The 24,852-nt window shown below is 38.2% G+C and overlaps 2 protein-coding genes and 1 long non-coding RNA gene across 3 annotated transcripts in view; 2 read left to right on the forward strand and 1 right to left on the reverse strand.

The window, feature by feature from the left end:
• The window catches only part of LOC108873592 (uncharacterized), a 44,469-nt gene extending 23,047 nt beyond the window's left edge, over window positions 1-21,422 (reverse strand). The window contains exon 1 of the long non-coding RNA XR_007814363.1: window positions 21,335-21,422. This is a non-coding gene — a long non-coding RNA (uncharacterized LOC108873592). The remainder of the gene's footprint in view (window positions 1-21,334) is intronic.
• On the forward strand, window positions 1,265-20,277 carry LOC108873588 (immunoglobulin-like and fibronectin type III domain-containing protein 1). The gene is made up of 24 exons (XM_018661860.2): window positions 1,265-1,487; window positions 4,568-4,654; window positions 7,543-7,665; window positions 7,763-7,902; window positions 8,156-8,255; window positions 8,380-8,406; window positions 8,808-8,850; window positions 8,933-9,128; window positions 9,639-9,752; window positions 9,844-10,006; window positions 10,143-10,415; window positions 10,543-10,950; window positions 12,304-12,428; window positions 12,562-12,703; window positions 12,807-13,100; window positions 13,210-13,509; window positions 14,259-14,435; window positions 15,331-15,459; window positions 15,579-15,884; window positions 16,708-16,793; window positions 16,916-17,108; window positions 17,822-18,118; window positions 19,278-19,604; window positions 19,726-20,277. The coding sequence occupies exons 2-24, from the start codon at window positions 4,618-4,620 to the stop codon at window positions 19,728-19,730; spliced, it is 4,005 nt and encodes a 1,334-aa protein (XP_018517376.1). The 5' UTR covers window positions 1,265-1,487; window positions 4,568-4,617; the 3' UTR covers window positions 19,731-20,277.
• Window positions 21,423-21,427: 5 nt separating the features above from the next.
• Window positions 21,428-24,335, forward strand: zgc:66479 (uncharacterized protein LOC327541 homolog). Its single transcript, XM_018661865.2, has 4 exons — window positions 21,428-21,696; window positions 22,336-22,814; window positions 22,931-23,078; window positions 23,205-24,335. The coding sequence occupies exons 1-4, from the start codon at window positions 21,430-21,432 to the stop codon at window positions 23,679-23,681; spliced, it is 1,371 nt and encodes a 456-aa protein (XP_018517381.1). The 5' UTR covers window positions 21,428-21,429; the 3' UTR covers window positions 23,682-24,335.
• Window positions 24,336-24,852: the final 517 nt, after the last annotated feature.

Here is a 24,852-nt window from a genome sequence, read left to right on the forward strand (position 1 = left end):
ACCCTTATCACTTATTTTTCAAGTAGTCTTCACTACCTTCACTGACAAAAACAAACTGAGTCACCATCGTTAAAGCAACAGATGTTTCCAAGATATGTTTACCAGCAGCACATGGCTCCAATATCGGAGCCCATGACACCAATACACATCACAGTGCACATTTTCATTGCTTTTCCATATACATGTCAACCTGAGCTTCCCAGTAAATTGTAGAGTATCGTAGCCTGCAAATGTTAAATTAGTCCTGCTTATAGTGACAGTCATATAACCATTAGAGGAAGAGCTTTACGCAAGAAACCATATTTAACTGTTCATACATATAGATCTGAAAGATATACACATACATGCACACATACATCCACTAACACATACTATATAATACAAGATAAATCAAGTCCATACTGCACACATCTGACATCTACAGCACATAGAATTGCTGCTGGATTTAAACTTTTCACTAAACACACACAGCCAATATGCCTACTAATAACATTATATTCACAGATGTAAAGTAATGCAGCAGCGCTCATCTTACCTCATCTCCTCCGCCAGGTCAGAGGTGACATTTGTGTTTATTCTCTGCTCGTGTCATGAAGCTTTTCTTGCGGTTATGTCACCGTCCCTTTTTATGAGGTTGGGGTGACTATTCAAACTGTCTGGATAAGTCATGCTTGTTTAACCTCTGACAATGTGAACATGAAATCCTGCTCAGTACATTGAGTACAACACTCCAGCACCATGAGCAACCATCTTTTTATATTACCACCAAAGGCCCAGTGTGACTCACTAAATACCACGGGCATGCTGCGAGAATTTCCGTTGACACTTTTGGATGCTAATTGGAACGGCCATTTCATTCACATCAACCAGAGATTATCTTACTAAATAAAATGGCTCACGTTAATGTTTACTGACCAATGAAATCCACAGTGGAGCGATCATATTACTTAAGACCTTGTGAAGCTGCCAGTCAAAAGCTTTTGGTTAGATGCTTATTGTGGACACATGAACCATAAAAGTCTCAACTATGAAGAACAAGTACAGTAATAACCATCACTACTGAAATTGACAATGATATTTTGCTAGAATTCACCATAGTTTTCCCTACATCTGACAGACTGTGACTCCTGATATATAATAGTGCTAATAGATGACGTTCCTGGTGTCTTTATATTGTCAACAGTAATGGTAGAGAAGTGTTGAGTGAATGTGACTGATACCAGATTAAATGAACTGTCATAATGTATTTCCAGGTCCAACTGCAAAGTGATCACTTTCATAGGGACGGGTAAGACGAACCACCAGCCTTTACCACTGCTGTAATACGGGTTTTTACCAACTACATTTCAACCATGTATGGGTTTCTATGCACTCCAAAATTTTATCACCGAACCAAAAGGGGCGTCACCTTTGAAATATTGGATAGAGTGAGATAGAGAGTACAAGCTGAAGACGGACAGCTGAACGTAGACGACGAAGAACTGGAAGTAAGTCTGATTTATTTATTATTTATTTTAATGGCGAATTTTCAGTGTGAATGATTTTCATCAAATGACAACAAAGTACAAGAACATTTAAATGGTGTGATTGAAACTTTCCTGCAGGATGATTTCAGTCAACAAATGTTACAACTGTAGCATTATTTAAATTAGGGACAACAGAGAGGCATCATTTGCTGAGACCAACATTATGACTGACAAGCAGTACAGACTAGTTCTAGTAAAGTAAGTAAGAAAACGAATTTACTTATTTTAATTTAATCTTAAACAGCAGTTTAAGTTATCTGTAGCTTTATAAATGTAAGGTTTTGTTTAGAATGGAGAGGTTATAAGGATTATAATGTTATTAAAAGGCTACTACAAAACTCAACTACTCCTGACAATAAAAATACAATCAGATCACAATTTTGAAAGACTTTTAACAGATTTCATGACTAACAGATACATTGCTTTTTTATACTTTATGTATAAATGTCAATGGCTAACTAACTTGGCCATAACTATGAGAATAGCTACAATATACTCCAGTATATTACTACAGTATGTACCATCACAGGCACAGGAATGCTGCCCTCAAAAGTTTCTCAATCCAAAACTTTTTGTGGCATATTACAAGAATTAATGTGCTGAAGTCTGTAATCGGTTTCTAGAACATACTGTCCAGGGATTCGACACCACAGAAAAAATATGAATGGAGCCCTTGAGACCATCCTGTAATTCTGATCTCAACAGTGTGCCATATTTCAGTGAGGAATGTGACCTTCCCAACTGGCTCCCCATGACTAACAAAGGATTTAGCAGGAGCCTATGATCAGTTTGCACTACTGAATGTGTGAAACATCAAAGTCTTAATACTTTTTTCTTTTTTTTTTTTTTTTTTGCTGTGTTGTAGATATCCAAGGTCAGATATTCTTTTGCACATTGTTCCTCTTATGGTCCTAAAAATTAAAGGGCCATGTAAAAAGCCTTATGGCCATAATCTTGATATGCTGCTCATTTTGTTCTAATTAAAAGTCTCTCAGCTCTGCAGATACTAAAATAATCACTCGCCCAACTCAAAGATTAAAAATACCATACACTAACCGTTTTTTGGTCACTGTCATCCAGTGTTACTTGAGCTACAGGTCTGGACAGTCAAAGCAGGTCATTGCCAGTTTACTGCCTATAGCTAAGGGCTTGGTTAAAACAAATTCTGTATCTGCTATTAACTTTTCAAATTAGTAAATAAAGCAATACTCAATGATTTTTCGCCTTCAAACACAAAACAAATGTATACAACCATTCAGGATGAGCAGCTTGAGTTTGAAGTTTACTTTCAGTCTTTTGCTGGTAGTAATCAACAACACCCCTACCAAGAATAACAGCGCAAAACATAATTTTTTAAATATAAATATTTTAAATATAAAGAGTTGGTGGCATAAAAGAGATTCACAGATATAGGCATTGCCTCAACAGTTGTATGCAAAGACACTCTGCTCCTGTCTATGTTTGGATCATGAGCAGAGAAACTGCTGGCACAGCCACATGACTCCACAGGCAGTTGGGCAGAGTCAGCCACTAGGTGGGATTTCACATTCCCCATTTACTGTCTTCCAGCAAGTCTCCAACTGTCTGCACAACTCACACAGGAGTCAAGGCATGCCCACTTTGACAGGCTGATGTCATACGGCGACATAGGTGATATATGAGGAGAACCTCCAAGGCAGGGTTTCTCAACCTTTTCTGGCCCATGACCCCATTTTTGGGTTGCCCAGGTTCTCATGACCACAGCGGTTACAGAGTGGTGGAATCATGTGACTTCGACTTTACTTGTGACTATGGAGGTGTCTCCAAATTAATTAATATATAGAGCTGAAACGATTAGTCAATTAATCAGTTAGATTGACTGAAAATCTATTGCCAACCATTTTCATAATCCATTAGAAATACATAAAACTGAATGAACTGGTGCCAAATGTGAATATTTGCAGCTTTTCTTTTATATATGTTTTTTTGTTTTTGTTTTTATTGTTGTTGTTTTGTTTCTTTAGAGTTGGCTAACTGTCGAGTTCATACTCCAAACAAATATGGGGCAGCATATTACCACAAATGTGGGGTGTCTACCTCTATCATAAGAAATAAGGAGATACTCTCTTTGGTCCCTCCTCCCCCCTCTCCTTCACCTGTGCCACAGTGCCATAGTTGGACTGGCCATCAGGCATACTGGGACAAATTCCAGTGGGCTGCCACATCAGTTTTTACTGGCCCTTGCTGTGCTCTTGTCATTCATCGGTACTCATGAAAGCCTGCTACGTGCGTGTTTGGTGACTGGACTCACTGGCCACTCACAACTGCACAAGTGTCAACCATCACCCTAATGTTGAGCTAACATTGACATGTTGCCACACCTACATGGATTGGGGACACAAGAGAGCAGCAACATCGATAGCTGAGATTGAGAAATGGAGGAATGTCTCAGAGAAAGAATGGCTGCAACACAGGTTTATAGCGTACTTGCAGTTACTACTTCATCCTCTCATGTTAAACTGGGGACTGAATGTGACTAACTATTGCCTCCTGAGATATAAAGTGGTATTAAGATAAGATAAGATCATTGTTTATTAGTCCCACAATGGGGAAATTTACGATTATTAAATTATTAAATTTACGATTATTAAATTACGATGCTGAACAGGCCAGGGTTAGCTGGTTAACATGCTGACTTCAGTAGATATCTCTTATATCAGATGTTGTTCACATAATGACAAAACTGTTCTATGTTCTGTTGATAATTTTATTTTTATTTATTTATTTTTTTTTTTTTACATTTTAAGTGAAAATGCTTACATTTAGCCCCTTTAAGAAACTCTGCTTCAGGGCCCATGGGAATCCCATAAGGATTGCCAAAAACATTTGCTGCAGTTAAATAAAGCTTTTCCTTTTCCTTTCTATGACTCCTTCCTTCCTTAAAATTATGTGGAAGTTACTTTGAATTTTGTACATTTGGTTTGATGATAAAATGTCTTCCATAAATAACTGCAAATAACAACAACAAACACACAGCTGTGACCGTTTTCTTTGTGTTTCAGCCACAAAGTGATCACAATTCTTATATGACAAAACAACCAACAACGCTGCAATGAGTTCAGGCACCAAACAGGACCCAAAAGCCGCAGGTAAGTAAAGAAGAGTAAAGTGAATTTTGTTATGACATAAACAGTGATGACAAAGTTGCATATATTCAGACAAAGCCCTATATGAATAACTATGCACTGACATAAACTGACACACAGTTCACATTTTCTATCCATCTGAATACAAGGAGTTTTTCAAAAGCCTTAAATGCATTTAACGGTTTTTTATTTATATCCACCAACAAACGGCATTTGTAGGGTTGGTGAAATACAATTTCACAAAAGGAAGAAAGAAAGCAAGCAAGAGAGAGGAAAACTAAGCAATTATACATCCTTACACACCCACCTAAATCACTTGAACTTCAATTGACATCTGAAATCCCACTTCTTTAGCACTTGAAATGGAGGAAAGTGTACACATTTCATTTTCTACTTCTAAGAAACACTATCCCAAAGTGAAAGCCATTCAGTTGTTCTCGAAGCCTAGTGCTGGTGGCTTAGAGTGCAGTATGATAGGGATATCAGCTTTATACAGCCAACAAAACCTCACTGAAGGTGTCCTCAAGTCTGCTGTTGTCCAAATCCTACACTTCTTCCCAAAGCGATTGGTATGCAGAAGCAAACAGCTGACTGCTGTCCTACCAAACTTGGATTATGTGTGAATCAATGCTTGAGGAACAAGGTTACAAGAATCCTGCCTGCATTCAGATGATATAAGAGTGTAAACCAACCCCCCTGAGAAATGACACATACAGTTTAATGAATATTCAATACAAGCCCTCTAACTGGAGTCAGGCTGCTGCAAAGAAGTGACAAAGAAAGGGTAATCTAGAAGTTACTCACGTAGGGAGTTGTGAAATAATAAGCCAGCACTTGAGTTTACTGTATGTCTGTGCAAATGCTTCACTTCACAGAGAGAAAGCTAGATCTAGAGGGGGTGGGGGGTAGAGGTTGGTGGCAGAATATAAACTCAGTGGCCTCTTTATTAAGTTCACCAGTAAAATTTAATGCAAATAACTATAACTGCTCAGCCATAATTTTACAAAAATAATAATGTTCAGTTTTGACTGTCACTATCTGAGAGGTATTAAATTATTGTGTGTTTATTATTATTGTGTGTTTATTATTGATGATGTAGTTTGCAGTGGACTTGTACTGGACTGCATTATAGTGATCTTACCAAACCCATTTACAAACATGAGGGAGGAAGAATATTAGAAACACATTTCCGTATAATCCAGTACGACAGCACCACTAACTACAACATTAATGACAAACACATTTTAACAAAAACAGGACTTAATAACCTTCATAAAAATGGAATATGTGCCAGAGCTGTTGTGCTAGGTTGCATTAGATTGTGTAGATGGAAAACAAAGTAGCTAAGTGTGTCAACTTCCAAAATGCAAGTTAACTATGGCCTAACATATTTTGACTGTCTGGCCTCTAAGAAATCAAACAGGTTGTGGATATAATGATTGGTGGATAGATAGAATGGACACTGAATTCTCTAGAATCTGAGACATGCCTACCACTTAGGTGGTCAGCTGCAAGTGTTCTTATAAATAAATCTGAATGTGATTTAAGTTTTGGTACCTACAAACTTAACTCACTCACTTTAGAGACATCCGAATAAGTCCTACAACTACAATATAGGTTTTTAGATGTAAATTCACAATCATGATTGAGGGACACATTTGTTTCTGCACGTAGCAGACTGGTAATTAGTTGTCTGACCTATTTATGCGGTGCAGAAGTAAAGTCATGTTAAATGTTCATGTCCCAAGGTGACTGAAGCAGCTCTGAGTCATAATGAGGTATGATGCTTGTGCAGGAAAAGAGTAACAGATGGTCGGCTGGAGTTTGTGATTTCAACAGCTGTTGGATGAACTTAGTGTTGTCTAGTGAGTCATCCTACAGTTGAAATGTTAGAGGGGAAGAAAGCTGAACAAATGTGTCACCCATCTCTTTTTTGCTGTCACCACAACCACAGTAAACAACTGTCAATGATTACAAGGCCTGACCTAAAGACTAAGATTGATAGGACTTATGACACTGTGGTTCCTAACTTTTGTGATTTTGATCTTAACGGACGCTCACTATTCATTGGCAGTTTTCTAAAATAATTATATTATTTTACATATGTGTCTGTTATGTAAATTTTACAAGCATATACAATGTCTGACCTTTTGTAAACTTGCTTGTAACTCAAAACTGAAGAAGTGTGAATAAAATTTACTTGTTTAATAATCAAGAGATATCAACAAAATCTGTGTTTTTCTACTTTTGTTCCACAGAAAACTCATAGGAATTTATTTATATATTATATATTATTTATTTTTATAAAAATGAAATAACACCATGCTAACTGGTTTGGAGTGATGATTGCACATATAAGACAAAAAATGTCTTTAGACAAAAATGCAAATATAATCGAATCCAAAATCAGCTTAATCAGTACAGCTCGTTCAACTAAAAGGCCCTGTCATGATATTATGGCTGTTATGGTTGACAAAGAGAAACATTGACCTCTTGTGACATACTGTCGTAACTGCAACAAAAAGCAAGAGCACTGGTTAAGATTTTTGCCCAACTATAAACACTTCACAAATATTAAACAGAATTGTTTGTGGCAATAAATTACTGCTTTAATATTTTTTTAAAATGGAGACTTGATTACTGGGAATGACTTTTGAGACATCAGGCAAGAAATATTCTGCACTTCAACTGGTTCAGATATTTTTAACCATATCCAATCCCATGGTTTTGCTCAGGGAAGTTTAATATCATGTGCAACCTCCTGAGACACAGAGAACATTTATAACATATGTGATTTTTGTTTCTTGTTGGATTCTTGTCTATGTTTATTTTCACCACCTCAAACAGCTGAGTTTTAGTGCTACTAAAATATTATGTTCTGGTCTCAACAGTGGCTATCAAGAAAAGATCCAGAGTTCCCGGGGTTATAATCACTCAGTATGTTGAGATACTCCCCGCAGGAAAGACAACACCTGACTTCACCCGGAAGCCAATGGCTACAACAGTTCTAGAGGGTAAAAAAAAAAGTAGTAATATTGTGATTACAACAACACTGTCAAACAATATTTACAACTGTATCACTATTATGTGACTTGATTTTTTTGTTTTTAGGTAAGAAAGCGTTTTTCAAAGCTATGGTTAATGGAGAGCCGGCACCAACTGTCACCTGGGAGCGCAAGAAGGGTAATGTCAGCGACCCAGAAAAGTACAAGACCAGATATGATGAAAGAGCTCGAGAGCACATTTTAGAGGTGAGAAAACAGTATTAAATAAAATGCTCCACATCTCATAAAACAAAAACTAAAACATTATACTAATATATCACAATTCATTCTACTTTACTCTCATACGTGCTGTTCTGAATTATAAAAGTATGAGACACACTAACATTAATCAATGAACTCAGTTAATTAGACAAGCTCATTCTTCATGTCAACGGGAGACAGAAGTTTGTATTCAGCACTAGAGCACTACAGTCCTCAAATGATAATGTTGTTTCATCAGATAACCAGTGTAAAACTAGATGATGCTGACACCTTCAAGTGCTGTGCCACCAATGAGTATGGAGTGGCTTCCTGTACTGTAACACTCAAAGTTACTGAAGGTAAGAGACAAATTTACTGTGCAAAATATTAATGGTACTTGAAGTAAAACTAGTCAGTAACATACTATACCTTTGACAGTTCATGCATATATTATTCTGGTGTTGTTTTCCTGTTGTCTTCCAGGTGGCCTCAAGAAGAAAAGTCAGGCAGGTATGAAGTTTACTCTCACTCTTTACTCCAAGTATTCTCTCTCTCTATCTTCCAACAATCCACAAGTTTCTTCTCAGGATACCTGATTCATTTTTTTTTTTTTTCTTTTTCTCAATCAGTAGCAATAACATCAAAATCTTTTCAATGTAACAATAAAAAGAGAGAGAGACCTATGCTGTTATCAAAGAGTCTCTGCAATTGCTGAGAGGACCCTTACGGTTTCAAAGAATTATTAAAAATGTACAAATCAGTTGGACTGCATATTGGTTATTGGTTTGTTTCATACATTTTAAGGTTTAGACTGTACTGAACACATATGATGGTAGAATTAGTTGCCCTCAAAGAAAGTGCACCTCATGAAATGTTTCCCAATTTACATTTAAATATTCTTTTTTTTTCAGCAAATGGAGAAACACAGGATTTCAGATCAATGCTTAAGAAAACGTAAGTTCAACTCAAAGGTGACGTCCTGCTGCACTGAACATCCACTGCTGTAAATTTTCTAAAACATATGACTCTGTTTCAGCGTTGTTGTCACCAGAAAAAAACAACTGCCACCGAAGAAGGAGGGAGAAATTGATCCTAAGCTCTGGGAACTGCTTCTCAGTGCACGAAAGAAAGATTATGAAAAAATCTGTTTTGAGTTTGGTGTTACTGACTTTCGGTGGATGCTGAAGAGACTCAACCAAATGAAAAAGGAAAGAGAAGAAGAGCAGGCAAAGGTACGGTATGCGGTCTCATAACAACTGCACATGAATTCCTGACTATGTATTTCAAACCTCCAGAATGTTGGTGAGATTTGAAACAATGAGGGAAAAAATGACCTTCATTTTGAGGTGTGAGAGTTTATGACATTTGCTTCAAGTGTTTTAAAGCTGGAATAGAAAATATCAGCTAGACTTGGTTTGTTTTTGGCAGACTTTTAAGACCAGCCTGTAAAGTGGTGTTTCAGTGCCCTCGCACTAATTAGCTAATGTCACAGGGTCCTGGAGGACAGCATAGCAGGGTGAGAAATAAACCACTGAAGGTCAGAAAAAAATAAATTCAGGGGGTGTTCAGTTAAATCTTTTTCCAAGTTGTGATTTTCTCCTTCCTGTGGATGGCTGCTAGTTTTGCCTGAGGCCACAAGTAAATATCCAATGGTCTGTTCAAGCCCACTTGCGCTATAAAATGTCATGACCTCAGCAGAGCCAAAATCTAGAGATACGTGTTTTTTTTCCTTTCTTTTGAAGGTTGTAGAGAAGCTGGAGAATGTGAGACAAATACAAGTGAAACCAAATGGGAGAGCTGAATTTAGCCTCAACATGACACTATGGGATCCTAACAGTGCAGTTAACTTATACAAGGTGGGTCAAAAATGTATCCAAAGATAATCAATCAACAATATATAACAGCTCAAAAGCAAAATAAATGATGTGACTACTTCTCTCTCAAAAGGATGGGAAATTGGTGCCATACAGTGAGGATGAAAATGCAAAGCACAGCCTTAGGAAAGTTGGGACAAAGTATATTTTCAGCATCAAAGACCCTCAGCCAGAAGATGCTGGATTTTACCAGCTTGATGTTGAAGAAGCAAATGTTCTTACAACTGACTTTCGCTGTAAGGCTTAACTACCACACTTTAATAAAACACGATGATTGTATTAGGAGGTGGTAAGATAAATCAAAGCACATTTACGAATAAGGAGTAAGTCAAATTCATTTTATGTTCACATCCACTTTCCCTCTTGTCTTAGTGCCATCTGTGGAGTTTACATCCAAGATTAAGAATGTGAAGGCTGTTGAAGGTGAAGATGCTGTCTTTGAGTGCGTCCTGTCAACACCCCTGAACAGTATTACTTGGTCTAAAGATGACTCGTCACTTGATGATGATGACAAATATGAGATCACTGTCTCAGAGGACAAACTTACTCACACATTAAAAGTTCAAGACTGTGACATTGCAGATAGTGGAACATATTATGCCATTGCTGGGATAACTTCCAGCAGTGCCTCTCTCTCAGTGCAAGGTGGGACATCATTTTTTATATTGATATATACATTAATAAATAAATTATGAATCTGATCTTTAAAAAATTGTTTCAACACGTGTAAACAATGTACTATCCCTATTTCTTTGTGTTTGTTGTAATTCAGCTGATCCAGAGGGCCGTAAACGCCGTAAGGTCACCAAAACTAGGGATCAGGATGATTTGACTAAACTAGCATCAGAAGAGCAGGCTAATCTACAAAATGAGGAAGATGACATGGAGGCAGCCAGACGAGCACAGGCTGAAAAGGACACTGCAGATGCAGCAGCTAAAGCTGCACTGGGGGATGGAGGAGATGGTTCTGGTGATGGTTCTGGTGATGGATCTGGTGATGGATCTGGTGATGGATCTGGTGATGGATCTGGTGGAAAGACTGATGGAGACAAAGGTGATGGAGATGACAAGAATAAAAGCCTCCTGGGAGATGGAGATGATGAAAGTAAAAAGGGTGATGCAGATGATAAGAAAAAGAAGCGATTACGAACTGGCCCTTCGGTTGCTGACACTGCTACAGGTAAAGTCCCTGTGTGGAGACTGAGTAATGTGCACTTAGGTTACAGAGATTAATATAATGTCATAGTTTTAATTCCAGTGCTCTTTAAGGTGTCTTTGCTACTGCATAAATTGCCAGCTTTGCTATATGGGTCTGTCATCAGGGGTCTGAAAAATTCTCCTAGAAAGTGGAAGTTTGACTAGAACCCAGAATAAATATGAAAGATAACTACAGTAATAAGCTTTCTACTCTAGAGAAGGAAGTGAGTAAAGAAAAATATGGCCTATAAATTACAACAAGCTCTGAATTGTTCTTTGTGGAGAGGGCCCAGCTCCTGTCTATGGAAGGATGAAAATCAGTCAGAGAGACTCACCTACTGACTCCCTTCAAAATCTCCCTACTCTGTGCTGACCATTTTGGATCAGACAGGAGTGAGTTCTATTGTACTTGCTTTAGATCTACACAGATATAAAGGACACATTTATACTAGGACCACCAGTGGCATTTAAATTCTGTATCATAATCCCAACAATTTAAAAGTAAATGGCAATTCACAACTCGCTATGACCTGAAGTTAAACCACAGAAAATGCAGCTTATGTAAAAAAAAATATAGGACATTAAAAAACATAACATTAAACCATTAACTGTAGGAAAGCATATCAGTTTCACTTACAGAAGCATTTGGTGGAAATGGAGATCAATTTTTTATGGTCTTTTTAAAAATGAAAATTTATATATAGAGCCGAAGGTTTCATTTAATGATGGTAATTGAGTGTCATGATATATATCTCCTGCAGTCTTGTATGTTGACCACTAGAGAGAGACATACTGTAAACAAGAAAGAAAGCAGTGGTAAGGCAGGATGTTGCTATCCTTTACTTGCTTATGCCATATAACAGAAACTGCATGGCTATTCTCTAATGCGCTTTTTGCATTGTCTCTGCCTTTGTTTGCTCTTGCCGCATTAAAGTTGCAATCTGTAATGATTTTAAAACTAACATCACACAATTTATTTGTATGGAAGTGAACTTTAAAAATGGTACATTGACTGTGAATGGAGACAGTAACTGACAATTCCAAATCCATTGATCTTCACTTGAGTACATAATATGTTGCTTTTTTCCCATGTTACCTAGCAACTGCAAACCAACTATGAGGTGAAACAACCTCAGTTTTTTTTTTTTTTTTTTTTTAAATGGAAAAAGTTCCCATGTGTGCCTTTAATCAAATTCTCCCCTTCATACCTTCATACCATACCATTCTAATATGTTGTATAGAATGTTATATTTACCAGAGGTTGTATATGACCAAATATAATGCACATCATCAATTTAATTATTACTAAATTTTTACTTTGTTCTTACTGTTGCAGATCGAGGTGTTCAGTTTGTGAGTGGGCTATCAGATACTGTTGTTAACGTTGGTAAACGGGCAGAGCTGTCTTGCAAACTAAGCAGTGACAAATCAAAGGGAAGATGGTATAAAAATGGGAAGCCGGTAAGTCAACTGTTCCAAGAGAATTAAAACTATACAGAACTACTGCTGCACATATCGCTGTTTCCTAGATTGTAAAACCACAAGGACACATTTTAGTTTATGAATGAATATTGATTTTTTTTTATGTGTCAAGCTAACCAAAGAGGATGGGGTAACAATTATCCAAGATGGATCCTGTCACAAGTTGATAATTGACTGCTGTACAAAAGATGATGCAGCTGTGTACCGCTTTGAAGCTGAAGGACGTAAATCAGAAGCAACACTTAATATTCAAGGTCAGAATCAAAATGAATAGCTTGGTTTGGTATCATTTGATAAATTTGTAACAGTTTAAAGAGTTTTAGGTTTTTGATGAAAACTTTTTTTTCCTCTAACAAGACCCACCAAAAATTGACAGTGATGCTCTGGGAAAATTCACAAAGCCAGTCATTGTAAAGGCAGGTGAAAATGCCCAGTGGAAGCTGCCGTTCTCAGGTGGAGTCCCGATGAACGTACAGTGGTACAAGAATGATGATGAGCTTTCGCCTGCCCTCAATGTGAAGATCGAAACATCAGATACTGAGAGCCAGCTACGCCTTACTAAGTGCCAAAGGAAAGATAGTGGAGAGGTCAAAATCAAAATAAAAAATGAATTTGGTACTACAGAAGCAATTTCCCAACTTATTGTAGTAGGTGAGTTGATTAAAAGTGACTTTAAGTTTGCAAGAACACAGTGCACTGTATGTACAGAGATAAATGCTTGCTTTTAGCACAGTATGATTTCTACCCGCTTTATCAACAGACAAACCCACACCACCACAGGGTCCTGTGGACATTATGGAAAGTGCTGTAACATCTGTTGAGTTTAAATGGAAACCACCAAAAGACAGTGGTGGGTGCCCAGTCACAAACTATATCATAGAACGCCAACAGGCGGGGCGCAATAAGTGGTTGAGTCTTGGTGAGATCCCTGGCAGCAACCCTAGTTACAGAGATTCAAATGTGGACCCTGGAAGGAGATACTGCTACCGAATCAGAGCCAAGAATGCAGAAGGCATCAGTGATTACCTGCAGACGGAGGACATACCTGCTGGTGTACTACGTAAGTCTTTAATTGGAGCCTTATTTAGATTACCTTAAAACAACTATAGCTGCTCTCTGATAAAAACATAGAAAAACAGCTAAAGGAAAAAAGAAGCTAAATATAACATTTCTATTTATTTTGAGAAAATGTTACATTTTATAATTTTATAATTAATATAAATTACCCTCAGCCATTAAATAATCCAAAAGAAAATAAAAGGCAATATGCCAGTGTTACTCAGACAGAACAACAAATATGCACTGTATGAACTTCATTGTCAAAAGTCATTTATGATATTATCAACTATAGTCAGAAAATTTTTAATCTTACACATAGGAACTTAAATTATTTGCACCTGGCCTGGTCACCACAATCTCTACAGTGTCTCCAAGAACTCTACTAATCTCTAAATAACTTTTAAGATACATTATTTATGGATAAAAGGAGACCAAATTAGGGAAAAAAACATAACATCATCCAACCACTTTGGTGGAAGTAAGAAAAACTTTTCCTAACTTTGAGAACACACACACATGGAGGTGCAGACCAGTGTTTGCTTCAAGTCTATCAATTAAAGACACAACTCTTATCCAGTACATCATACTACATTTGTTTTTAGGCTCTCTTGCCAGTTTCGCGTATCTAACTTTACTCGGTGAAGCATGGTGTACAGGAGTTCTACATCATGTATTATTTTGGAGGTAATAAAAACAAGCAACATAAGATAACATCACAAACAGTGACATAATGTCATGTTTCCCCCACAGGTTATCCAGGAGCCCCAACAGTACCTAAAGTGGTCAGTGCCTTTAAGGATTGCATCAATCTGTCATGGAGTCCCCCATGTGACACTGGAGGAACCAAAATAGTGGGATACAATTTGGAAAAGAACAAGAAAGGCACTAATTACTGGAGCCTTGTAAACCAAGGAGGGCCAATTACAGGTATGTCCCTCATGACAAATGTATGATCATGAGAACATTTTCAGAAGGAGGGGCTGCCCTGGATATGTGCACGTGTGACTTGTATTAATGTCTCGAATAAACAAATAGACATGCTCAGCTGTTTAAAACTGCGAAACTGAAAAGAAAAAAACACACAGGCTTAACATGCAGGCTAAGTCACTTTGTGGTCTTTTAGTCAACATGTTATTAATGATGGATTATGTTTCAGATGTCTATCTGGTCTTTCCTCAGAGTGAATCAGCAGCTGTCAGATCTTTCTCTAAACAGCGTTTTTGTTCTTATCTCCTAACCTCCAGAGACTGATAGTGGTTTAGCTGCTGCTAAACCACTATCAGATTCTATATCATAAGAAAACTCTTGATTTACAGGATAAAAGCCGTGAGGTAGCTTGAAAATGAGAGGAAAATTTGAATAAATACACCTGTGGGTATACAGATAACATGCAGCCTCTCTCACACACACACACTACTGGATACTGTGTCCTTTTATATTCTGGACTACTTAAAGTAAAGAAATATGCTATGATAAATCATTTTCAACTCTATAAAATTGCTATGGCCAGTTATGTTTAGCAACTCCTCTAAACTTAAGATTTAGCCTAAACCAGATATTAACTACAAAAGAATAATGCATACAAAAGCACTTAAACAGAAACTGTTCAAATTGTTTTTGTAAGGGTTTTTTTTTTTTGAAAAGGTTAAGTTATATTTCCACTGTGTTTCACTCTGGCCACAGCACTCTCTTTCCCATGCTAATGTGCAGGAATATATATACCACAACTAGCTACAGTGTTAGAATGAGTGCTTGTTCTGAATCAGCATAAATCTGTGAATATTACTGGGGATATGATAACCACTTCCTCCTTTTTCCACAGATACAAAGTATGCAGTGAAAGATGTCTTTGAAGGGGCAGCATATGAATTCAGAGTGTCTGCTATCAACCTGTCTGGTGCTGGAGATCCAAGTATTCCATGTGACACAGTGGTTGCAAGAAATCCAATGAGTAAGCCAATCACACTGAGTTCTTATCGCGGCAACCAATTCAAAGTAAATCAGCATGTTGTTTAGCATTGTGGTCTGCAGCTCTTTGTGTCATAAAACCTCCCACTACTGTAATTCCAGAACCCCCAGGTAAAGTCACAGACCTGAAATTAACATCCTCCAGTTACACCTCATTTTCACTGGCCTGGGCTAAACCTAAAGCACAAGGAGTAGAGAATGAAGCCCTTGGGTACTACGTGGAGATCAGACCGGTAGAATGCCTTGATTGGACCCGCTGTAATGCCACCCCCATCACTTTAACTTCCTACACCGTGCTTGGCTTGAAGGCAATGGCCACATACTGGGTGAGAGTAATTGCCACCAATTATGGTGGTGAAGGAGAACCTCAGGGCTTTGACAAGTATGTCATTGCCATGCCCCCTCCTGGTAAGAGGACTTAAAATTTAAATCAAGTACTTAACAGTTTCTTAAAAGTTAAATGAAATAAAAATTCCTCTATTATTACTAGAAACAGCCTAACCAAATTAGTGGTCACAACAAATGTGTTTTTTTTTTTTACCCAAAATACATCAGCACAGTGCCTGAAAATAGCCCTAAAGCTGTCACTGCATACTACTGCACCAAGGAGATATCATCTGTGTCACAGCTTTCCTTGATGTAAAATGACTTAGAATGTTTTGTTTAATATCTGTGGATATTGGGAGTTAAAGGTGGAATTGTTGTGACAAGACAGGATAGTGAATTGTTGTGACAAGACAGGATAGGTGTTATTACACGACTTTGGACAAGCTAGCATGAACAAAATATTGAAGTTTAAATGCAGCTTTCAACAACCATAGCAAGTTAAAGGCATGGTGCAACATCAAAACACAAACCAAAGAAGCTTCATGCTTATCACTGATACAGGCTGTCTGCATGGATATGTATGCATTGAAACTGCTGGTGTCTGTTTATTTGAGTATGCCACCCCGTGGTTCACTCACTAGCAACGCTGGGGAATAGAAATAGGTTCCAGAAACTCACAGCAAGGTGGAATTTTTGACAGATAGTGTACCCAGAGGAGAGTTCAATAAGTAAAGGATCTGAAATGGATCTATTTTATACAGCTAGTGACTATGCTGTGTACAGGTTTTGATTTCCTAATAATCTATACAAGACAATAGAGAGTATTTAAAAATGCAGAAAATTAAAATACAATTTTAAGATCAATGAAAAACTAGATATTTAATTCTAAATTTTACCCTTACAGTGAAGCCAAAATTCAAAGACAGAAACATGAAGACATTTGTGGTGGTGAAATCTGGAAACACAGTCCGACTGAACATCAACTTTGAGGTACTACGCTAGAGCCTTTCCCGTAACGGGTTGAGGGGGGAGTGTATTTTTTTGTGTTTTATGTGTACCGTGCCTTAATTTCTATTAACATACTAATCTGATATTTACTTTAATGTCTACAGGCCTCTCCACTGCCAGAAATCACTTGGCTAAAAGATGGTATTCCAGTGCCAAAACATGTGACAATTACCAACTCTGATAAAGGCTCTCTGTTGTTAATCCCCACATCTGAGCGGTCCGACAGTGGCGTCTACACCATTACTGTCAAGAACGTGGTCGGTCAGGAGAGCTTCAATGTTGAAATCAGGGTCACAGGTAAAATCTCAGGGAGTATTTTTACAATTCAATTCTGACTTCAGTTAATTTCTAACTACGTAAATGTAAATTGACTTATATAGCACCTTTCTAGTCCCATTGACCACTCAAAGCGCTTCACTCTACATGTCACATTCACCCATTCACACACACATTCATACAGGTACAAGTAAGTGCTAAGTGCTCTAACACACACATCCATACACCGATGACACATCTTGCCCAAGGACACTTCAGCATGTGGACTGAAGGAACCAGGGATCGAACCACCAACCTTCTGCTTGGTGGGTGACTGCTCTACCTCCTGAGCCACAGCCACGCTATGAAAAAAACACACTATATATGCATTGCTAGTCATTAACAAGCTCTGAGGTTAGAGGTTAGACAGTCCTTATGCTACTGACAACAAAAAATGTCCCTATCCAGCTCAGTAAACACTTAACCAAATAAATTCCAGTTGGATTTACTGTAGAGCTGTGAAATGGATTTGTACTGGAAAGAGAAACTGAGCTAGTGTTACATGGTGAATATTTTATATACTATTGAAAGATAGACTTGACTTGACTTAAGGTGAGCCAATAGAGTAGAAATTACAGTAGGAAAGGATCTGGCTGGACTACCATAAATACAAAAGTGATTCAGATTGAAAACCAGCAAACTAAGCCTGTAATGTTACTAATCAGAAATCTCTGTGTATGCAAATCTGACTGTAGATGATCCCAAGCCTCCAGGACCAGTGGAGCTGGATCAAAACATCCCAGGAACAGTGACTCTGTCCTGGTCTCCCTCTCCAGATGAGAAGAGGGATGACAGGTTACACTACATGATATCCAAACGGGACTCCACCAAACGCGTTTGGAGGACAGTGGCTGACAACCTCTTCAACAATAAGTTCACAGTCATCAACATTTTGCCTGGACGGGAGTATAACTTCAGGGTGTTTGCTAAAAACGACATGGGCCTTTCACCACCCTCTGAATCACCTGCATTTGGAACCGAAAAGGAAAGAGGTTTGTGCTTCCATTTCAATCATAAACACAATCATAAACTCTGGTAAACAACAGTAAATTGTGGTTTCTATGCTTGCACTGACTGCTTGTGAGAAATATTGCTTTATGTACAAATTTACATACCGACTGTGTGAATATAACCACTTAGTTAGACTTATATTCCTGTAATCATGTTTATAGAGATCCAAAGTAATTATGGACCTTGTGAGCTACTGTATGAAAACATCAGTCACTGTATTACTGACATTTTCAGTAATGCAAAAAATCCAACATAATCTCGCTCAGTAGTGTGTTGTACAGCTCACTCCATTTGTCTAGACAAGGTTGTTAAATTTTAAAGGCGTACTCCAGCAATTTAGTGTTACACTTTCATAAAGATGGGGGACTCACAAGAGGGAGTTAAAAAAAAAAAGAAATAAACTAGAATTACAGCCTTGCAGTTGTATGCCTCCGGCAACCGGTCAAGTCGCAGGAAATATGGTCTTAATTTCCTCTTCTCTTCCTGAGTTATGGCGTTGAATAATGGCCAGATGTGTTTTTGTAGAACATTATGATGTCACAGTAAAGTTGACCTTTGATCGTTTAAAACATAAATATCATCACTTTATCATGTTATCCCATTAGACATTTATACAAAATTTTGTCACAATTAGTATATGAATTATTGGGTTATGGCCAAAAATTTGTTTTCTCATGTCACAGTGACCTTAACCTTTGACCACCAAATTCTAATCAGTTCATCCCTGAGCTCAAATGCACGTTTGTGCAAATTTGAATAAATTTTTTCATGGCATTCCTGAAATATCGTTTTCACAAAAATGGGTTAGCCAACCGGACAGACAACCAGAAAAAAAGATCCCTCCAGCAACAGCTGTCATCAGCACAGAGGCACAAAAAAGGAATGGTCAAAATCAAAGCAGCACAGGCTGAAATATCCTGATTTTTAGTCTCTAAGATCATGGCTGGTAAACTCTTCTTCGCTAAGATAAAAAGAAAAAAGATAGAAAATCTCAGGGAGAGATCTCATTGAGTTATAGAAGTTAGTGGAACAGCGGCTTGACAGGTGATGTCAGGACCATCTGTCTTAGAAGGCCACAACTACAAACTTATTTAACTATTATCATTCTGGAAACCCTTTATGCATTTCTTTGTTTTTCAGGAAAGTTCCAAGTGACCATGCCAGAGAGAAAACGCTTAGACTTTCAGTCACCTCCATCGTTCATCGTTCCCCTGAGGAGGCGTACACCTCCACAAGGTTACGAGTGCCACATGAGCTGTGCAGTCAAGGGTGATCCAACTCCACGTGTGACATGGTACCGCAACAACATCAGCCTGAACACAAATGCCAACTACCACATCACCAATGTGTGTGGTGTCTGCTCCCTGCTCATTCTGAGGGTGGGAGCCAAAGACGACGGGGAATACAAAATCGTTATTGAGAATAAACTGGGGATAGCTGAAAGCTCAATGACGCTGAATGTCAGAGGTATTAACATGTGTACGAGGCTTAAGAATCATTAATAGAATTACGACTAACTCCAATAAAGCAATTAAGTGTACAATATGTAAATGAAACAACCTTAAACTACAAATATGTTTCTTTACAGAGTGAAGAAGAGCTGCACCTGCTGGACAGAAGCTGAACCAAAAGATCAATTAGACTACAAACTGAAGTTACTCCACTTTCCACTAGTGTTATGCACCACTATTTGATCATTCTGCCTCTATTTACAAAATATGCAGTCAAATACACTGCAAGATAAAGAATTTAAAAAACACATTTTATGGTTGTGCATGTCAATGAGTATGCTCATGAACACAAATAAGCACTTCTAGTAGTGTGATGTTGATGCACTAGATTACGACTAGACAGATACTCTTACTGTGAAGGGTGAACATTGACATTTGACACACACCCATGTTTGGGTCAAATGTCAATGTTTGTTTCCATTGGAGTAAACAGGAGATACACTTGTCATAAATGCAAATGTTTTGTGTTTAAAATGGAGGTTTAGTGATTTAATGATAAACGTTGCGCCTCTAGTTTTACCTACTGCTTTGGTTCTGGACTTCTCCTAGAGCAGATTCTGTGAAAGATTTATTTCTAAATAGAGAGCAGTTGCCACTCCTGTGCTTTGAAATAAATGGCTGAAAAACAATGCTGGGAACTGTGGTCCCTGAGTGAGTGTGTGAGTGAATTACAAGCCAGTTCCAACTGTTTTTTATATTCAAGTAAAAAGCCCACATTTTGAGTTCCAGGTTCTTAAAACGTGATAATTTACTGTTTTGACAGTAAATTAGGTCATTTAAGATCTTGGTAAAACAAAAGCCAATCAATGAGGCCTCTGAGAAATCATGAAAGCTATTTTCTCTATATTTTGTAACATTTCACTAAATTATTTACCAAGGAAAAAAAAATAATTATAATCATAATCAATAATGAAAATAACCGCTGAAACCAATCCTTGTGCAGATGGATTATATACAGTAATGTGCACTGTAACATGAAAACAAGCCCAAACACACAGCCAGAGTCATAAAGAACTATCTTCAAAGACAAGATATACAGAGTACTGCAACAGAGCCCTCAACTCAACATCATGGAGTGAGTCTAGGGTTACATGAAGAGAACGAAGACTTTGAGACAGAACTGTGTGTAGCAAGATCCCCAACAACCTATCTAATCAATCAAAATACCTTGGGAGTGTACCCAGGAGAAAAGGCAACAGGTGGTCACACTGAACAATGATTTGGTTCAGGTTTTTTCTGTTCACTTCACCTTGAAGTTAATTTGTGGATAAAATCTAATCTTGGCATCATCACTTTACTTTTAGTGTCTAAAAACACCAGCAACACAGTAGCACATACTATAGTTAGACTTGGCCACACCAGAGCCAGCACTAGAAGACTGTTGTCATGTCAGACTGAATGACATGACAACAATAAGAGATATCTGAAGACATCACCCAGGGCTATTTCAGTATTTCAGAGACTAAACAACTAATCAATAACAAAAATAACAAATATAATCCTTAGTTGCAGTTTTTTATAGTGTCACTACTCTTCAATAGTGAATCTGAATACTTCCTCCACCACTGCAGTTACATAATATACTGTCACGCACCCCCACCACCCAACCCACCAGTTGCTTCGAGTATTATTGGGGTCCAATGAGTGACTAGGTCAGAGAGTAAAGCAGAATAGACAACACGATACCTTAGCTGGTCCACAGTAGAGGCCACTCTTTGCTGCATCCACCTCACTGAAGACACAGCTCTCCAGGTCTGTCCAATCCCTCTGCAGGTGCTGCCATGGCCAGGCGTAAATTAAAGAAACCGCAACAAGAAGACACTTCCATTTTGTTGGAGTCCTCGGTGCCACAGTCGAGGAAGAGGATAAAAAGTTCGTATGTTTCACCAGCTCTGTTGTTCCTGATTGTCTTCACAGTCGGGGCCTCTATTATGGGCTGGTTTTGTATGCAGCAGCAGCAGAGCCTCGACCAACTCTCAGAGTCTTTCACAACAATGCAGAAGCAGCTCACAAACCTCCAACAGGTGATGGAGATGACAGACGTACAGGTAAGTTAGCTAATTTTACCACCCCTATCCCTGCTGGGTAGGTCATTTTACTGCAATATACTTACATTTACTTACTTTCCATTAACTCGAAATTAAATTTAATTCTACTTATTCTGAATGTGATTTCGGCGTACTTTACTAAGCATGATGGGCGTAAAAAAAACAGCTGCGTGCACGGAAGCTATGATAATGATTTGCCTTCAAAATAAGAGCACTCATTTTGTATTTTTTATAAATAAGTCTAGACAAAAACTCTTGACAAAATTCATTCCAACTGCGTGCAATTTGTGTCATTCACCAGATAGTATTAGTCAAGGTGATGGCCAGTGAGGTTTATTTTAAAAACTGAATGACATTTTGAACTGACTGACTTAACACTGGTAGTAACACCTGTTGATATTTTTAGCATGTCCCAACTGTGAACAACTTCGCGGTCACGTTTCAATGACATTCACAACCCCGACGGTTATTGTGTGTTTATGGAAAAACCTACCAGACTTGAATGCCCATAATTGGCTTATATATGGGCTAACCCTACAACAATGACAGCTTTGACTGACATGAATCAAAGACAATACTAGATTTAAAATTTTAAGCTGAATCGAATCACATAGCTAAAGTATTTAATTCCCTTTCTAGACTGATACAGGTTTTGATGTGGAGGAGAGGATCTTTGCCCTGGAGGAGGCTCAGAAACAGGCTCAGGAGAAAGCCAAGGTAGCCCTGGCCACATCCGAGAATTTGAAGAACACTGACCTCTACTCGGATCTTTGGGCTCTCAATGAAGAGATGGAATCTCACTGGGCTGAAATACAGCAGGTCTCTCTGTCCATCACAACTCTCCAGGCCATGTTCAAGAACCAGAGTGAGGAGTTTGAGGCCGTGAAGGAGAGAGTAGCCACCACTTTGAGCTCTAGCTCAGCATTGGCTGAAAATGTGGCCGGGTTGACCAGTGTTGTGGCCAGTGCACGCTCCAGAGTGGACAAGCAGGTTGCATCAGTGGAGGCTCTTAATGCACAGTTAGGGGGGCAATCCTCTGAGCTGAATGAGCTGAGAGAGTTGCTGTATCTTCATAATGTTGCACTTTATACAAACAACCAAGAGATGACTGCGATAAAGTGAGCTCAGTTTGGTTGCACAGAGTTTATTTGCATGTCTGAACAATGTTTTAATTTGCTGACTTGCCAAAAAAGTGTTAATTCCTGGTGTGTGCATATGTGTGTGTGTGTTTCAGGGAGCTTCTGGAGACTAAGCAGGCCATGCGTGCCCAGGCATTAGAGGAAATGCTCAGTTCAGTGCAGGTGACTCTGGATGAGCATTTTTTCACTTCACAGAACCTCCACAGCAGCGTCATGGCTCAGCTACAGACTTTTCACACCCAGGTATACCTCTACTAGTTTAACCCAACAAATGTTAGTACTTAGTTACAGTGTTTCATCTGTATTTTAAGTTTGTAACTATTAGATATTATTGAGATTGATAATTAATTGTATATCTGTCTGTCTCAGTTGGCAAATGGTCCCTCTAGGCCAATGAAACTTAAGTCAGATGAGGAGGACCCAGTAGTAGCAGCAGCAGTGTTCATCTCCACATCAGCACAGGATGCCAGAGAGGTGCAGGAGAAGATAGAAGATGTTGAGGAAGAGGCTGAGCAGCAGGGTACCCAAGATGGAGCAGAAGAAGAGGCAAAGGAGGAGGCCATTCAGGAAGCACAGCCACTGGAACAGGAAATGGAGCAGGGTGTTATGGAGGAGCAAGAAATTACACCAGAAGAGCAAGAGGAAGAAATCACACCAGAGGAGGAAGAAGAAGAGGAAATTACAAGACAGAGTGAGAAGCAGGAGGATGCTGGCAAGACAGGAGAAGAGGAGGTCTCAGAGGAGACTACAGAGGGTCACATTTTGGACGAGTCTTTGGAAGAGGAGTTGTATGAAGAGGTTGTGGAAAGCTGGGATTCTGCAGAGGAAGATGAAGAGGGCGAGTAGTTGTACTTGAAATGCTCCACTAGATTGAACACCTGTAAATCATTGCAGTTCATCAATACTTTCTATATTTGACGAGACTGTGATTTTAAAGTCTTATATAGATGAATGAGAACCATTTTTATATGCAACAAATGAATTGTAACATTTGTTTAACATTTGTTTTCACATGGGTGGTGTTGACTGATGTATGTGTCAGAGCAGTTATACATCACTGAAAACTGTAAGGCTTGTATTAGTTCTGTTTTGTTTTATGGCCCCTACACTACTCCTTAGTTTGATGTAGGCCTCTATAGTCTGAATTTAAGATGCACTATGTCCTCATTAAAAATGAGTTAATTTTTTATACATTTAAGCCATGCCAACAAGTATTATGAGTACTGTTGTTAGTACAATATACATTTTTTTTAAAATGTGGGAAGGATTGAAAAGATAAAACATAAATAAACAGTGTTCCTGGGTCTGACTTGAAAACAGCTCATCATATATGACTGTTAGAGCAACAGGTTACTGAAAGGAAAGTATTTATTAAAATGACAATTTATGTAAAGTGATTTCTGCAAACTTACTGTAAGATACTGTGGTAGAATTGACCATTTCATTTAGATCAACATTTTAATCAATGAAATTATACATAAATTGAGATTAAACTGATTATTTGGACCCACTTCAAATTGACTCATGTCAATTTGTGAGGAAATGAGACTGTTCTTGAAGCTTGTAGTAATCTAACACAAGTACATGTGTAGTGCCTCACACTACTTAGTTATTTATGGTAAGACTGCACATGCTGTACATGTGAGTACATATGATTCCACTGGTACATACTGTTCTCATGTCATGTAAGTTATTTTGTGAAAAGGTGAAAGTACTATTTTCTCCCAGCAGGTGGTGCCTGTTTACTACCATAATGATTAAGAACAAGCAACAAATGTGATACAATGGGTGAGGGATCTGGGTGTGTTTCATGATTTTTGTAATAATAGTAAGATAAGTCACAACTAGATACAACTAGCTTTATATTTTAGCCTTGTCATGTTGAGTAGACTACAGTCATCCCTCTTTGATATGCTGTCTAGTCTAAACCTACACTGTTTTAAAAGCAGCTCCAAACACATCACAAAAAAAAAGAAGAAAAGACAGTGTGGTGTGTGAATAAAGTTAAAACAATTTA

This window comes from Lates calcarifer, linkage group LG12, assembly GCF_001640805.2.
Source record: "Lates calcarifer isolate ASB-BC8 linkage group LG12, TLL_Latcal_v3, whole genome shotgun sequence".
Classification (NCBI taxonomy): Eukaryota; Metazoa; Chordata; class Actinopteri; family Centropomidae; genus Lates; species Lates calcarifer.